Source organism: Panthera onca, chromosome B1 (genome assembly GCF_046562875.1).
Source record: "Panthera onca isolate mPanOnc1 chromosome B1, mPanOnc1 haplotype 2, whole genome shotgun sequence".
NCBI classification, from domain to species: Eukaryota; Metazoa; Chordata; class Mammalia; order Carnivora; family Felidae; genus Panthera; species Panthera onca.
This window is the reverse complement of record NC_138342.1, coordinates 156,143,879-156,159,376: the sequence shown is the minus strand read 5'-3', so window position 1 is coordinate 156,159,376 and position 15,498 is coordinate 156,143,879. Positions and strand designations below refer to the sequence as shown.

General features: G+C 40.9%; 1 protein-coding gene across 2 annotated transcripts in view; it reads left to right on the top strand.

Moving 5' to 3' along the window:
• EPHX2 (epoxide hydrolase 2) overlaps positions 1-15,498 on the top strand; it is a 77,469-nt gene that overhangs the window by 4,760 nt on the left and 57,211 nt on the right. For both annotated transcript variants that reach the window (XM_060653645.3, XM_060653646.3), the window contains exon 2: positions 10,210-10,294. In XM_060653645.3, the coding sequence (XP_060509628.3) occupies positions 10,210-10,294 (85 nt within the window). The remainder of the gene's footprint in view (positions 1-10,209; positions 10,295-15,498) is intronic.

The following is a 15,498-nucleotide window of genomic DNA, read 5'->3' as shown; positions in this document are numbered from 1 at the left end:
CTGAACCGAGCCTGCTTGGGATTCTGTCTCCCTCGCTCTCTGCCCCTCCCCTGCTTGTGCTCCCCCACCCCCTCTAGATAAATAAATAAAAATAAACAAACAAAAAAGAAAAATGTATGTGCTAGAACCCGAGGTGCTTGTTGTATGCAGTGCTCAGTAAATGTTTTTTTTAGCAAGAGAAACAAGGGGTCAGCAAATACAGAAAGGGTATTTGAGAATCAGGTCTTCTCATCTGTATCCTGCGTGCTCTATCAGGAAGTATTTGTTGAATGCCTCCAGGAGCTCCGGGGGCAGCTCCCAGATTTGTAGTGCTTTATGCCTGTTACTTACTACCTCTGGGATTTTAAATTATCTCTGAAGCATCTTTCTCTTTATTTTCTTTTACACATAGGTTTTAACTTCACAACTAATACACAGATGCATCCTTGTTATGAAAATTTTCAAACTAACAGAATAGCACAGAACAGTAATGCAAGTCCTGGGGTGCCTGGATGGCTCAGTCGCTTAAATGTCTGACTCTGGATTTTTGGCTTGAGTCATGATCTCATGGTTTGTGGGTTCGAGCCCTGCATCGGGCTCTGCTCTGGCCGTGTGGAGCCTACTCAGGATTCTCTCTCTCTCCCTCTCCTTCTGCCCTCCCCTGCCCTTGCTCGCTCTCTCGCTTTCTCTTTCTCTCTCTCAAAAGAAATAAACTTAAAAAAAAAAAAAAAAACAAGGAATGCAGGTCCCTCTTCTTCCTCTTCCTCTCCCCATCCCTGTAATCGTGGTTGATACCTAGTTCATTTAATCCAAAACCAAGGGGGTTTTTAGAGGGTCCCCCCCGTAATTCTTTTTTTTGTGTGTTTATTTTTGAGAGAAAGTACAAGCGGGGGAGGAACAGAGAGAGGGGGAGACGCAGGATCCAAAACAGACTGTGCTGTGCTGACAGCAGAGAGCCTGACTCGGGACTCAAACCCACCAACCATGAGAGCATTACCTGAGCTGAAGTTGGACACTTAACTGACTGAGCACCCAGGCGCCACCCCCCCACCCCCATAATTCTTTATAGCAAAACCTGGGCCTGACTTCATTTGACCACAAAATCTGACCTCGTTTTGGTAGTAAATCCGAACTGAACAAGTATGGGGCTATTTTTCATTTTTATCCCATTGCTGTGAGTAGTCACACTTTCACCACAGAAATACTAATGGTTTTGATTAAGAGGGCTGCCCCAGACCCTCCTGGAGGGGTTACTTACCATGGTATATCCCCCAGTTCTTTACCGTTACAGTCTGAACAGTTCTGACTTTTGAAACTCCTCTGGTTCTGAGGTTTCAGATAAGACCTTGTCTGTCTGTCACTTGCTTATCTGAATTTGCAGGCACATCGATGCACGGTTTGGTAGGTAGGTAGTTTGGTAGATAGCTAGGTTTATTTATTTATTTTTTTTATTAATATGAAATTTATTGTCAAATTGGTTTCCATACAACACCCAGTGCTCATCCCAACAGGTGCCCTCCTCAGTGCCCATCACCCACTTTCCCTTCTCCCCTACCCCCCATCAACCCTCAGTTTGTTCTCTGTATTTAAGAGTCTCTTATGGTTTGCCTCCCTCCCTCTCTGTAACTTTTTTTCCCCTTCTCCTCCCCCATGGTCTTAAGTTTCTCAAGATCCACATATGAGTGAAAACATAGGGTATCTTTCTTTGACTGATTTATTTCACTTAGCATAATACCCTCCAGTTCTATCCACGTTACTGCAAATGGCCAGATTTCATTCTTTCTCATTGCCACGTAGTACTCCATTGTGTATATAAACCACAATTGCTTCTTCCATTCCTCAGTTGATGGACATTTAGGCTCTTTCCGTAATTTGGCTATTGTTGAGAGTGCTGCTGTAAACATTGGGGTACAAGTGCCCCTATGCATCAGCACTCCTGTATCCCTTGGGTAAATTCCCAGCAGTGCTACTGCTGGGTCCTAGGGTAGATCTATTTTTAATTTTTTGAGGAACCTCCACACTGTTTTCCAGAGCGGCTGCACCATTTGCATTCCCACCAACAGTGCAAGAGGGTTCCTGTTTCTCCACATCCTCGCTAGCATCTGTAGTCTCCTGATTTGTTCATTTTAGCCACTCTGATTGGCCTGAGGTGGTACCTGAGTGTGGTTTTGATTTGTATTTCCCTGATGAGGAGTGATGTTGAGCATCTTTTCATGTGCCTGTTGGCCGTCTGGATGTCTTCTTTAGAAAAGTGTCTATTCATGTCTTCTGTCCGTTTCTTCACTGGATTATTTGTTTTTCGGGTGTGGAGTTTGGTAGATAGTTTGGTAGATAGCTAAGATTAAAAAAAAAATAGGATTGTGGCACACGTACTGTTCTAGGCCTTAATTTTTTTTTTTTTTTTTACTTAATTTGCTTAGTTTCAATTACTTCAGTTAACAATTGGACATCTTCCTGTGTCTATTTATATATATATCTACTTTTCCTTTTTTTAACCACTCCATAGTATTCCACAACGTGGAAGTGCCATCGTTTATTTAAACATTTTCCCTCTTGATGGACATTTTGTTATTTCTTAATCATCAATGTTACAAACAGTGTCCCTGCAATAGCTCCCTAGGGTAGTTTGCTAAAAGTGGAAAACATCAGGTGAAAGTGCATTTACATGTAAGTTACTGATGGATTCTGCCAAAGCCTTCTGTAAAAACACTGCACCTTTCCTGACAGCGTATCAGAAACCCAGCCCCAGAGCCTCCCCGCAGCGGGGATGACCCTTTTAAATTTTTGCCATGCAGATGGGTGAAAAATAGCACCCTGCTGTGCAAGTTTTCATTTTCCTCTTCACTATTCATTTTAATTGGCCATTTGTAGCTCTTCCTTTGGTATTTACCTGTTACGCTGTTTTCCCATTTTTGTCCTGGATTGTTTGTCACTTTGATTGATTCCTACCATGATGTTTTGTGTTTTCTACTTAACCACCGCTTCTGCTATTTCTTCCTTTATTCCTCTTTTTCCTGTCTGTAGTTGTGTTGACCAAGTTTTCTTTTTCTCCAGTTTAACGGGGGGGAAACATTTTATTTCTAGTCTTCTTATGGGTACATTTTGTTTCTTATCTCTTTAAGTAAGCTGTAATTATTTTATTTTTATTTATTCTTTAAGTTTATTTATTTTGAGAGAGAGAGAAAGCATGAGGTGGGGAGGAGCAGAGAGAGAGAGAGAGAGAGAGAGAGAGAGAATCCCAAGCAGGCTCCATGTTGTCAGTGCAGAGCCCAATGTGGGACTTGAACTCATGAATTATGAGATCATGACCTGAGTGTCAGTTGGAGGTTTAACTGACTGAGCCACCCAGGCGCCCCTACCTGTGATTTTTTAATGTGCATATATAGTAATTTATTCCATTAACAGAACCTTTTCTATCAGAATGCATGTTTATTGGCGTCTTTATTTTTTGTATAATGAAGAATTTGTCTGGTGTTTGTCCTGGGTTCCTAGCACGGAGCTTCTAAAGCCCTCCGAATTTCCTGAGGGAGAGGAGTGCCATTGCTAGGCAATGAGGTGACTCATGGGGGGAGCTTACAAACCTTCATGGTTGGGACTGGTCACCAGGAAGGCCAATGGAGTGACTGGGGTGGAGACCGAAACTCCATTTTTGGGGTGGAGACTGAAACTCCATTTAGGTAAGAAGGAAGTCTTACTGATGTGGGACCTTAAGGAAAGTAACTGTGTTTGGAGCCTGTGGTTTTCTTTTTAACACCAACTGACTTGGGGAGACCGCTCGGTGAGGCCCTGAGACTGCTTGAAAAGAGACATACCTGGTCAGCCCCCAGCTGCTTCAGCCCTTCCCTTCCCCCATCCAGTTCTAGCTGTCTGCGGACACAGGAGCAATCCCCAGCCAGAACCTCCCAGCTGAGCCCTTCCCTAATTCCTGACCTGCAGAAACCTTGAGAGATAATAAAATGACTGTTTTAAGCCACAGGTTTGGGGCTGATGTTTTAGGTAGCAGTAATGGCTAGAACACTGTCTGCCTCCTTTACAACTTAATTTTTCTCAGTATCACTAATACTCTGTGTAATTTACCAGTTTATTCTCTTTCTCCCCCCACTAGAATGTGAGCTCCTGAAGAGAGAGATTTTTGTTCACTCCTTCCATGTTGCCTCTAACAGTGCCTGGCACATAGAAGGTGCTCAGTGAGTGTTTGTTAGTGAATAAATGAAATGGTAGCAGGGAGGGGAGGCACCAGCTCAGCTGTCAGAAGTCCCCGAGTCCACTTTCTACTCATGGAGTTTATTGACAGTGACTTTGAACCTGCCCTGGGACTTCATGGGGAAAGAACAACAGTAGACTTCTTTTCACATGTTCAGGCTCTTGTTTTCCTCCTTTCTCTCTTTTTTTTAGTCCATGTGTTCCAAGCTACATCCGTCTTCCAGATTTTCTCATACTTTTTAGTCCGATAATTTATGTTTTCTTGTTTTTCTTAACGATGGAAGTTATTTTTCTTTTTAAATCTCTTAAGGGTATCTTTTGTATACTCTTAGTGGGATTTTAGGCAGAAAGAGAAATAGATACATGCTCAGTGTGCTGTCCTGATACCATCCCCACTCTCTTAGTTTTGCATTTTTCGATGCCATTTTAATCGTTGCATAAAGGTGTGTGTGCCTTATAACTTTATTGCATAGAGGTATGTGCCCTGTGTTGATATCAAAGTGCTTAGTAGGAACTGCCATTTTCTTTCTTTCTTATTTTTTTTAGTGTTTATTTATTTTTGAGAGAGAGAGAGAGAGAGAGAGAATGAGCAGGGGAGGAGCAGAGAGAGAGGAAGACAGAGAATCCAAAGCAGGCTCCAGGCTCTGAGGTGTCAGCACAAAGCCCGATGCGGGGCTTGAACTCACGGGCTGCGAGATCATGACCTGAGCCAAAATCGGATGCTTAAGCAACGAGCCACCCAGGCGCCCCAGTAACTGCTATTTTCTAAACTGCTATCAAATTATACTCCTACCAACAGTGGAAGAGAGTTTCACTTTCTCCACAAGGTCATTAGTCCTTGACATTGTCAGGGTGTTTAAATTTAGTGGTTCTGGTGGGTATATAGTGTCATCTCATTGTGGTTTAAAAAAAATTTTTTTTAATGTTTATTTATTTTTGAGACAGAGAGAGAGAAAGCATGAATGGGGGAGAGTCAGAGAGAGGGAGACACAGAATCTGAAACAGGTTCCAGGCTCTGAGCTGTCAGCACAGAGCCCAATGCGGGGCTCCAACCTAAAGGCCGTGAGATCATGACCTGAGCCAAAGTCGGAAGCTCAACTGACTGAGCCACCCAGGCGCCCTTCATTGTGGTTTTAATTTGTATTTCCCTGATGAATAATGATGTTGAGCTTCTTTTTATATGCTTATTGGCCATTTGGTAATTCTCTTGAGTGAAATTCTTGTTTAAGTTGTTTGCGCATTTTTCAATAGGGTCATCTTTCCCTTATTGAGAAAAGATTAAGGATTCTTTTTATATTCTTGATAGAAGTCCTTTGTCATATGTATATATTGCAAACATCTCCATGTGTATGGTTTACTCATCACTTTCTCAATGATGTCTTTGATGAACAGAAAGTCTTGATTTTAATGACATCTGATTTATCATTGTTTTGTTTTGTTAGTGCTTCTTGTGTCCTTTTAAGAAATTTTTGCTTACTTAAAGGTCATGAAGATGTTGCTCTTTCTTCTTTTTTTTTTAAGTTTACTTATTTATTTTGAGAGAGAGTGTGCATGCGTGGGGGAGGCATAGAGAGAATGTGAACCTGTTGTGGGGCTGGAACTCATGAACCCTGAGGCCATGACCTGAGCTGAAATCAAGAGTCAGACACTTAACTGACTGAGCCACCCAGACGGCCCATATTGCTTTTTCTTCTAGAAGCTGGATTGTTTTAACTTTCACATTTAGGTCTATGTTCCACTTCAAAACAAATTTTGTAAATGGTGTGAAGTCCCCCCCGCCCCCCACTCATGTATATTCAGTTGCTGTAATGCCATTTAATGAAAAAAATCTTTCCTACATTAAGTGTTAGTGGTGTCTTTGTTGAAAAATCAAATGACCATATATGTGGAGGCCTATTTCTAGCCTCCCTGTTATATTAATTTGATATATATGTCTATGTTTGCAATAATACCACATTGTCATAATTATTATAGCTTTATAACAAATCTTAAAATCTTATAAATCCTTCATATCTCTTCTTGAAGATTTATTTGGTTGTTCTGTGTCCTTTGTGTTTCCAGATAAATTTTATAATGAGTGTGTCAATTTTCACACTTATACACAAAATCTGCTGGCATTTTGATTGGAGTGAATTGAATCTTTATATCAGTTTGGTGACAATTTTCCCTGAACCATATTAAGTCTCCTGATTCATGAACTTGATACAGATCTCTCCATCTGTTGAGGTCTTTAATTTCTCTTAGTTTTGTAGTTTTCAGTGTAGAGGTCTCAAACTTCTTTCATCAGATTTAGTTCTGTTTTCTTCTAATGCTATGACAAATGATATTTTTAAAAACTTAAATTTCCAATTTCTTATAAACCGCATTTGTCCTGTTCTCAACTTTTTACTTTGATCTATGTTAAGTTGACTGGAAATCTCTCTTGAATTTTTTCTTTCTTTCTTTTTTTTTTCCTGGCAAGGCATGTGATGGTAAACATTACTTTTACATGGCTGAGATTTTCTGTTGCCTTCACAAATGTATAATAAATTGTCTGGAGCTAGAAGCCCCTAGGTAGCTCAGTCAGATGAGCGTCCGACTCTTGATTTGGGTCCTGATCTCACGGTTGTGAGATTGAGCCCTGTGTTGGGCTCTGCGTTGACAGTGTAGAGCCTGCTTAGGATTCTCTCTCTCTTTCTCTGTCTCTCTCTCTCAAAGTAAATAAACTTAAAAAAGTTGTCTGGGGCTAGAATTTTTGGGCTGTTTCTTTTTATCTCAATGTCTAGTGAGTGGTTCCTCCACAATCTTCTGACACTTAAAGTTGCAGATAGACAACTAATGTTAGCTTGAATTGTTTTTCTTTTGTGTAAATCTGTTTTTCTGTAAAAAGGTTGTTACCCTTTTTTATCCTAGGAATTGACATAGTTCTCCAACATATGCCTGTTGTGGGGTCTTTTTGTGTTTTTATTTTTCATTAATTTTGCCTTGGTAATTGGTATACTTTTGACCTGAGGACTCAAATCTTTCTTCAGTACTGAGAAATGCTCTCCTGTTATTGCTGTATTGCTTCTCAGATCTATCGTTCTGGAATTCTTTTAAATTAAAAAAAAATTTTTTTTAATGTTTATTTTTGAGACAGAGATAGAGACAGAGAGACAGAGTGCAGGCAGGGGAGGGGCAGAGAGAGAGGGAGACACAAAATCCAAAACAGGCTCCAGGCTCTGAGCTGTCAGCACAGAGCCCCACGTGGGGCTCGAACCCACAGACCCTGAGATCATCATGACTGAGCTGAAGTCTGACACTCAACTGACTGAGCCACCCAGGCTTCCCTATCCTTCTAGAATTCTTGTTTGTTTATGGAAGGCATTTGCCCTCTCAGGTCTCATCTTTTTGCTCATTAACTTTAATTCATCATTTTACTATTTGTCCTTGAAAAATGTATCGTGCCTTTTGATTCACTAATTTCATTTTCTGTAATGGCCATTTCACCATTCATGGCTCTTATTAGCCACCCTTAGAATTTGGAAATCGTGGTTTCAAATCCAACAATGTTCTTATCTCAAATTGCTATTATTGTTATTATTATTATTATTATTATTATTGCCTGATGTGGTTTTAGATACATTGGTACCTCCTTTGTCTACAATTATATTCTTCACTCAGCTCCTTTTCTTTTATCAGCCCACATTCTCCGGGCACAAAATTAATTTTCCCTTTGCTTTCCATCCTACTCATCCAGCGTGTTAGTTATTTGTATATAGGTTGCCTCCCTTGTTCCCCCATAAGCTCCTTAAGAATACAATCCTGTTTTTCCATTTTTATATCACAGCACCCAGCACGATGTCTTACACACCTTAGGTGCTCAATAAAAGGTTGTTGAGTTAAATTGTCTCTTGATTCTTAAAACCGGAAGGCAGGGGTGCCTGGATGGCTCAGTTGCTTAAACAAACTCTTGGTTGAACTCTTGGTTTCTGTTCAGGTCATGATCTCATGGTTTGTGGGTTAGAGCCCTGCATCAGGCTTTGTGCTGACTGTGGAGCCTGCTTGGGATCTCTCTCTCTCCCCCCAACTCAAAATAAATAAACTTAAAACAAACTAGAGGGATCTTTTGGGGTGATGGAAATGTTCTAAAACTGGAATGTGCTGATGTTTGCACAACTTTGTAAATTTACTACCAATCATTGAATCATACACTTAAAATGTGAATTTGATGGTATTGTAATTGCCATTTAATAACAGCGTTTTAAAAAAAAAAAAAGACAACTGGGGTAGGTGGTGCCTGGCTGGCTCAGTCAGTACAGCAGGCCACTCTTGATCTCAGGGTTGTAAGTTGGGGCCTCACGTTGGGTGCAGAGATTACTTAAAAACACAATCTTAAAAAAAAGAAAAATAAATTACAAAAAGACAACTGACAGCAAAGGTGTGGCAACGCCATTGTTATTACTGGAAAGTTGAACAAGGCTGCAAGTACTAGAAATCTATCTGGGTACATTTTGTGCAAAGTTGATCCTTGTTACCTGCAAGAGGGTTAGTTGCATAAAAGGTAGGTTGACTGTTATCAGAAATGAAACTCCCAGATTCGAGATGTTTGTCGTCTTACTTGCGCATGGCAAATAATTTTAACTGGCTTGCGAATTCCAGTCCGTTGTAAATATTTTGCCTGGGGCACTGTATTAAGAAGGATTGCACATTGGTATTTGGACTCAGTGGAGTAGGATGTGGTGATAGACTATCCACATCAGCCAGGGGGGCGGGGGAGCAGAGATGTGTGTACGTGCCACGTATGTCCCATCCTTCATCTGTCTGATGTCGCCCAGCCAGCCCTGTGAGGGTAGCTCATCCACCACTGGGGGCAGGAAATTATCAGGAAATCGGAATGGAAACTTATATTTTGTAGTATAAGGAAGTGAAAAGGTAATTAGCTGACCTCTCTCCCTCTGTGTCTACTATTCCTTGAGTCTGTGTATAAGGGATGAATGTGAACTGAGGTGTGGTAGATAACTAGGGCTGCCATTATTAAGTACTGCAGACCGGGTGGCTTCCACAACAGTTCCAGAGACTAGAAGTCCGAGATCAAGGTGGTGGTAGGGCTGGTTGCTCCCGAGGCCTCTCTCCTTGGCTTGTAGATGGCTGTCTTCTCCCTGTGTCTTCACATGGTCTTCTCTCTGTCCATGTCTGTGCCTGGATTGCTCCTCGGGACACCAGTTAGTTATTGGCGTAGGGCCCACCTTAATGACCCCATTTTAACTTAATCCCCTTGTTAAAGGCCTGTCTCCAAATACAGTTACATTCTGAAGTACTGGAGATTAGGACTTCCAACATATGAATTGGGGGAGGGCACAATTTAGCTCATGACATGAGAAAACTTTTTAAAACTTAAATAAGGTTAAAATGAAATAGGAACTATATGGTTGGGGGCATCTGGCTGGCTCAGTCGGTAGAGTGTGTGGCTCTTGGTCTCAGGGTTGTGAGTTCAAGCCCTACATTGGGAGTGGAGTCTATTTAGGAAGAAAGAAAGAGAGAGAGAGAGAGAGAGAGAGAGAGAGAGAGAAAGAAAGAAAGAAAGAAAGAAAAGAGAGAGAGAAAGAAAGAAAGAAAGAAAGAAAAGAGAGAGAGAGAGAAAGAAAGAAAGAAAGAAACTCTATGTTCAGAATCAAAACCAGAAAAAATATTTCATTCCCTTTGAAGAATATGTACTAATAAAGCAGTCATTGGGAGCGATGCCATGTGCAAATGAGCTGAAAACAGGAATGACTGCATATCTGGTCTGATTTTGTCCCTTAAGTAAGACCAGTTGAAGAGTCTCTGCTATGTGGTCGCCCATGAGCTGCTTCACCTGTGGGCATATTCATCATTTAGTTTATGGTCTCATGTCACAGTTGGATTGCACTTTCAGACTAAGATTCCAAGTTGAACTTTGCGTTTCCCCCTTCATGGCAGAATGCCTTTCTAACAGCAGTTTGTGGATATAAATAGCGTCCGTCCCCTACGTGGTGCTGTGATGAAGTCATCAGAACATTCGTGATGTTGTTTCTTTGCGTCTTCCAGAGGCTTTCTGAATGAAGCTTTCCAGAAAGGAGGCCCAGATGGTCCCAGTGCCCGCCTCATGAGGGGAGAGATCACATATTCCCAGGTAAGGGGAAACTTCATAGACCGCCCCCCACCTCCCTGAGAAGGCATTCTGTGCCCACACACCCATTCTCCCGCACTGACTAAAAGCTCCCTGAGGGCAAACTCACGTTTGCTTTACCCATTTACCCCTTCTAGTACCTCCCTCCTGAGACTGGTATGGAGGCCCAGAGACACACAAAGAGATATTTAAGACTGGTGTATTGTCTCTTTCGGCCAGCCAGCAGGATGCACCCCATGACTGGAAAATTTCCAACCCTTTGAAGATCTATGCTAGGGAATTACAACAGCCAGAGTAGCTTTTGTTTTGTTTTGTTTTGTTTTTACCTTAAATTGTGGCAAAATACACATAGTAGAAAAGTTACCATCTTGATCACTTTAAGCATATAATTTTGTAATGTAAAGTATATTCATATTGTGAATGCATCACCACCATGCATCTCCAGAACTCTTCATCTTGCAAAAGTGAGATTCTATACTCCTTAAACAAGAACTCCCCATCCTTCTTTTTCCTCAGCCACCAGCAACCATCGCTGAACTTTCTGTCTCTATGTATGTAGCTGCTCTCGCTACATCATCTAAGTGGAATCATGCCGTATTTGTCCTTTTGTGACTGGTTTATTTCCCTTAGCACGGTGTCTTCAAAGTGCATCCGTGCTGTGGCATGTGAAAGGATTTCTTTCCTTTTTAAGGATGGTTCGTTTTCCATTGTGTGGGTAGACCACATTTTGTTTATCCATTCATCTGTCGAAGGGCATTGGGTTGTTTCTACCTTTTGGTTATTGTGAATAATAGTGCTGTGAACATGGGTGTATTATTATCTGTTTGACATCTTGCTTTCAATTCTTCTGGGTATATATACCTTAGAAGGGATTGCTAGATCAGCGCAGGATTTGAATCACAGCTCCCACTTACAGACTTTGTGACCCCAACAAGTTGCTTAACCTGTCAAAGTCTCAGTCAAAATGAGAGTGGTATACTCTCTATTTCATAGGCAGTTAGGAAGCTTGGAGAGTGTCTAGCACAGTGCCTGGTACATAGTAGGTTCTCAATAAATAGTAGTTATTGTTACTACAACCTTGTTTTTTATTTTTTTAATTTTTATTATTTTTTTTTTAATGTTTACTCACTTTTGAGAGAGACAGTGTGAGTGGAGGAGGAGCTGTCAGCACAGAGCCCTATGTGGGGCTCGAACTCACGGACTGCAAGATCATAACCAACTGAGCCACTCAGGGCCCCCCCCCCAATTGTTTTTTAACAAAATAATCAGGATTTGAAACCACTTGAATTCTGTTTGTGTCTGGAAGAAGAAAGGCTATTGAGAATCTATTTCATAAGCACACAGAGAACACAGTCTATATTTTAAAACTTTTTAGGGGTGCCTGGGTGGCTCAGTCAATTGAGCGTCCGACTTCGGCTTAGGTCATGATCTCACAGTCTGTGAGTTTGAGCCCCGCGTTGGGCTCTGGCTGACAGCTCGGAGCCTGGAGCCTCCCTCTCTCTCTGCCCCTCCCCCGCTCATGCTCTGTCTCTCACTCTCAAAAATGAATAAATGTTAAAAAAAATAAATTAATTAAAAAAAAACTTTTTACAGATTACAGCTACCTATTAGTCTGTCAGAGAACTTAGAGCGCACTGTAGTAGAAAGCAAAAGCATACCTGTTCTGTGAAGGCACATCTCACACACACACACATACACACACACACACACACACACACACACTCACACTGTGGCCACTGGGGAGTGAAAAGTAATGATACTGTTGAGAATAAATGCTAAGTCAATAAAAAATCTGCAGTAATATTGTTGAAAGATAAGGAAAGAGGGAAGTGCAACATGTTTTCAGTGAACATACTAGAGTGAATATCTTGTAATTGCCGTAAAAACCCTGCACCCATTCAGACTTCTTTAGTCTGTGTGTAGCAGGCCTGAAAAACCAAATAGCAGTTGGCCCTTGAACAACGTGCGTTTGAACAGCATGGGCCCACCCCTACGTGGATTTTTTTCAATAAATACACATACAGTGCTGTAAATGCATTTTCTCTTCCTTAGGATTTTCTTAATAATGTGTTCTTTTCTCTAGCCTACTTCATCGTGTGAATACAGTATATAATACATATAACATGTATGTGGTAATCAACTGTTATCAGTAAGTCTTCTGGTCAACAGTAGGTTATTAGTAGTTAAGCTTTTGGGGAGTCAAAGGTTATATGTGGATTTTCGACTGCACGGGGGGTCAGTGCCTCCAACCCCACATTGTTCAAGGATCAATGCTACTTAGATTCAATTTGTCTTCTAAAAAGTCATATCATGGGAAGGAATGTCATCTTTTAATTAATCATTTGTGTGTGCAACACAGACAGAAAAGTACACCAAGTGTACAGCTTAATGAATTTTCACTGACAGCACGTTTTATTTATCCAGAAATAAAACATGATCAACACTGTAGATACCCCACTTATGCCCCTTCTAGACACACCCCTCTCCAAGAGTAACTACACTTCCGGACTTCTAACCTTAGAGATCACTGTTTGTACTTTATGTAAATGGAACCACTACGCAGCTGAACTCTTTTGTATCTGGTGTCTTTTCCTCCACCTTATATTTGGAGAATCATAGATGTTATTGTGCGTAGTTATAAATAGCTTTATTCTCATTGCCGTATGATATCCCATTGTGTGAATATACTCCAATCTGTTTATCCATTCTGCTTTTTTTTTCACCCTGAGATGGAAAGGCACTGGGAGATTTTGAGTGGTGAAGTGACAGTATATATATGTATTTACAGCAAGGAAAAGGTTTATTCGAGAGGCAGCCAAATGAGAAGATGGGAGGACAAACCTCAGATCCACCTCCTGAATGATACTTTTAAAACCTGACTCAGTGAGAGATGGCGGTAGCTTGGACTAAAGGAATGTTGGTGGAAGCAGTAAAAAGTGGTCCGAGTCTGGAATAGTTTGCCCGTAGATTCAACAGGTTTTCCTGATGGATCGAGTGTGAATATGAGAGAGGAATGAAGGATAAAAGGTTTCTGGCCAGAACAAACCAGAAGTATCAGTTGCTGTTCATCACTGTGGGGCTGGGAAATCAGGTGCCCAGTTTGGGATATTTTAATTTGAAATGCTTAATGATCTCCAAATGGAATGTAGAATAGGCAGCTGGATATGCAAACCCAGAGTTGAATAAAGATGTCCAAGCTGAATATGAATACACACACACACACACACACACACACACACACACACACAGCATGTAGATGGCACTTTTAATGCCATTGGACTCAGTATGATTGTGGAGAAAGGAAGTATAAATGGAGCATCCAGACCCCCAGGTACTCTGATGTTAAAGGTCAGGTTGATGTGGAAGACCCAGCAATGAGGGATGGAGAATGAATCTTCATCAATAAGAGAAAAATCAGGAGAGTGAGGAGACCTGAAAGCCAAGAAGTTATCAAGTTTCAGATGAAGAGAGTGGTCATCTGTATCAATGCAACTGCTAGGTCAGGTAGAAGCCTGGCGAGTGCCCATTAGATACAGCAACACAACGTGGAGGTCATTGATAACATTGCCTAGAGGAGCCCCTGGAATGTGGAGGTGAAAGCCTGATCAGAGCATGTTCAAGAAAGAATGAGAAAAATGGGTTGAAGACTACATGAAGTTTTCAGGCAAAGTGGGGCAGAAAAATAGGACAGTAGTGGGAGGGGAAAGAGGTTTCCTTTATGAAAACAACATGCTTGTATGCTGATGACAATGATCCACTAGCAAGGAAGGTTGCTGATAGAGGAATAAGGAAGGGAGACCCGATGGAGCCATGTTCTTGAAGCCCAAAGGAATGGAATCTGGATGGAGGGGTTGAACTTGATAAGAGCAATAGACCATTATCTATGGCAACGGAAGGGAAGATGGAGTTCTTGGCCACAGATGCCAGTAGGTGGATATTTGTGATGGTGGGAACTTGTGAAAATTCTAATTATTCTCCCTTCCTCCAACCCTCTTCACTGTTTCCAGGATGACCTCCCTAAAATGCAAATCTACTTACGTAACTCTCCCACTTAACTATATATATTTTTTTACTTGTATAATAGTCTAAGCCTGGAAGAGTTTTATTATTTTTATGGAAAGGTGAATTCTTCCATTATTTTTTTAATTCCCTTAATGGCTTTGGTCTATTTGCATTTTATATTTTATCTTGCATCCATTTTGGTATTTGTGTCTTTTTTTTAAGTTTATTTATTTATTTTGAGAGAAATAATATTTTAAGAGAAAGAGAGTGCATGAGCAGGGGAGGGGAAAAGAGACGGAGAGACAGAATCCCAAGCAAGCTGTGAGCTGTTAGTGCAGACCCCGACATGGGGCTCAGTCTCATGAACTGTGAGATCATGACCTGAGCTGAAATCAAGAGTCAGATGTTCAACTGACTGCGCCACCCAGGAACAACCCCCTTATTTTTTATCATTTAACCCCCCCCCCCCCCCCATTCATTGCTCCCACTCCTACCCCCACCTGCCTCTAGCAGCCATATTCTCTGTATCTATGAGTTTGGCTTTTTTTGTGTGTTTTGTTTTGGTTTCAGTTTTTAATTTAGTTTCCACATGTAAGAGAAATCATATGGTATTTTTCTTTCTCTGTGTGCTTATTTCACTTATCAAAGCCCTCGATCTTCATATTGTCACAAATGGCAAAATTTTTGTTCTTCTTTATAGCTGAATAACATTCAATTGTATTTATATATCACATTTTCTTTATCCATTCATTCATCCATTGATGGGCACCTGGTTCGTTTTCATACCTTGGCTATTATAAATAATGCTGCAGTGAACATGGGGGTACAGCTATCTTTTCGAGTTAGTGTTTTTGTTTTCTTTGGATAAATACCCAGAAGTAGAATGTTGGGTCATACGGTAGTTATATTTTTAATTTTTTGGAGAACCTCCATATCATTTTCCACAGTGACCGTACCAATTTACATTCCACCAACAGTGCAGAGGGGTTCCCTTTTCTCTACATCCTCACAAACATTTGTTATTTCTTGTCTTTTTGGTAAAAGCCATTCTGATAGGTGAGAGGTGATATCTCACTGTGGTTTTGATTTGCATATCCCTGATGGTTGGTCATGTTGAGCATCTTTTCATGTGTCTCTGGGCCATCTGTATGTCTTCTTTGGAAAAATGTCTTTTCAGATCTTCCATATGTTTTTTAATAAGATTG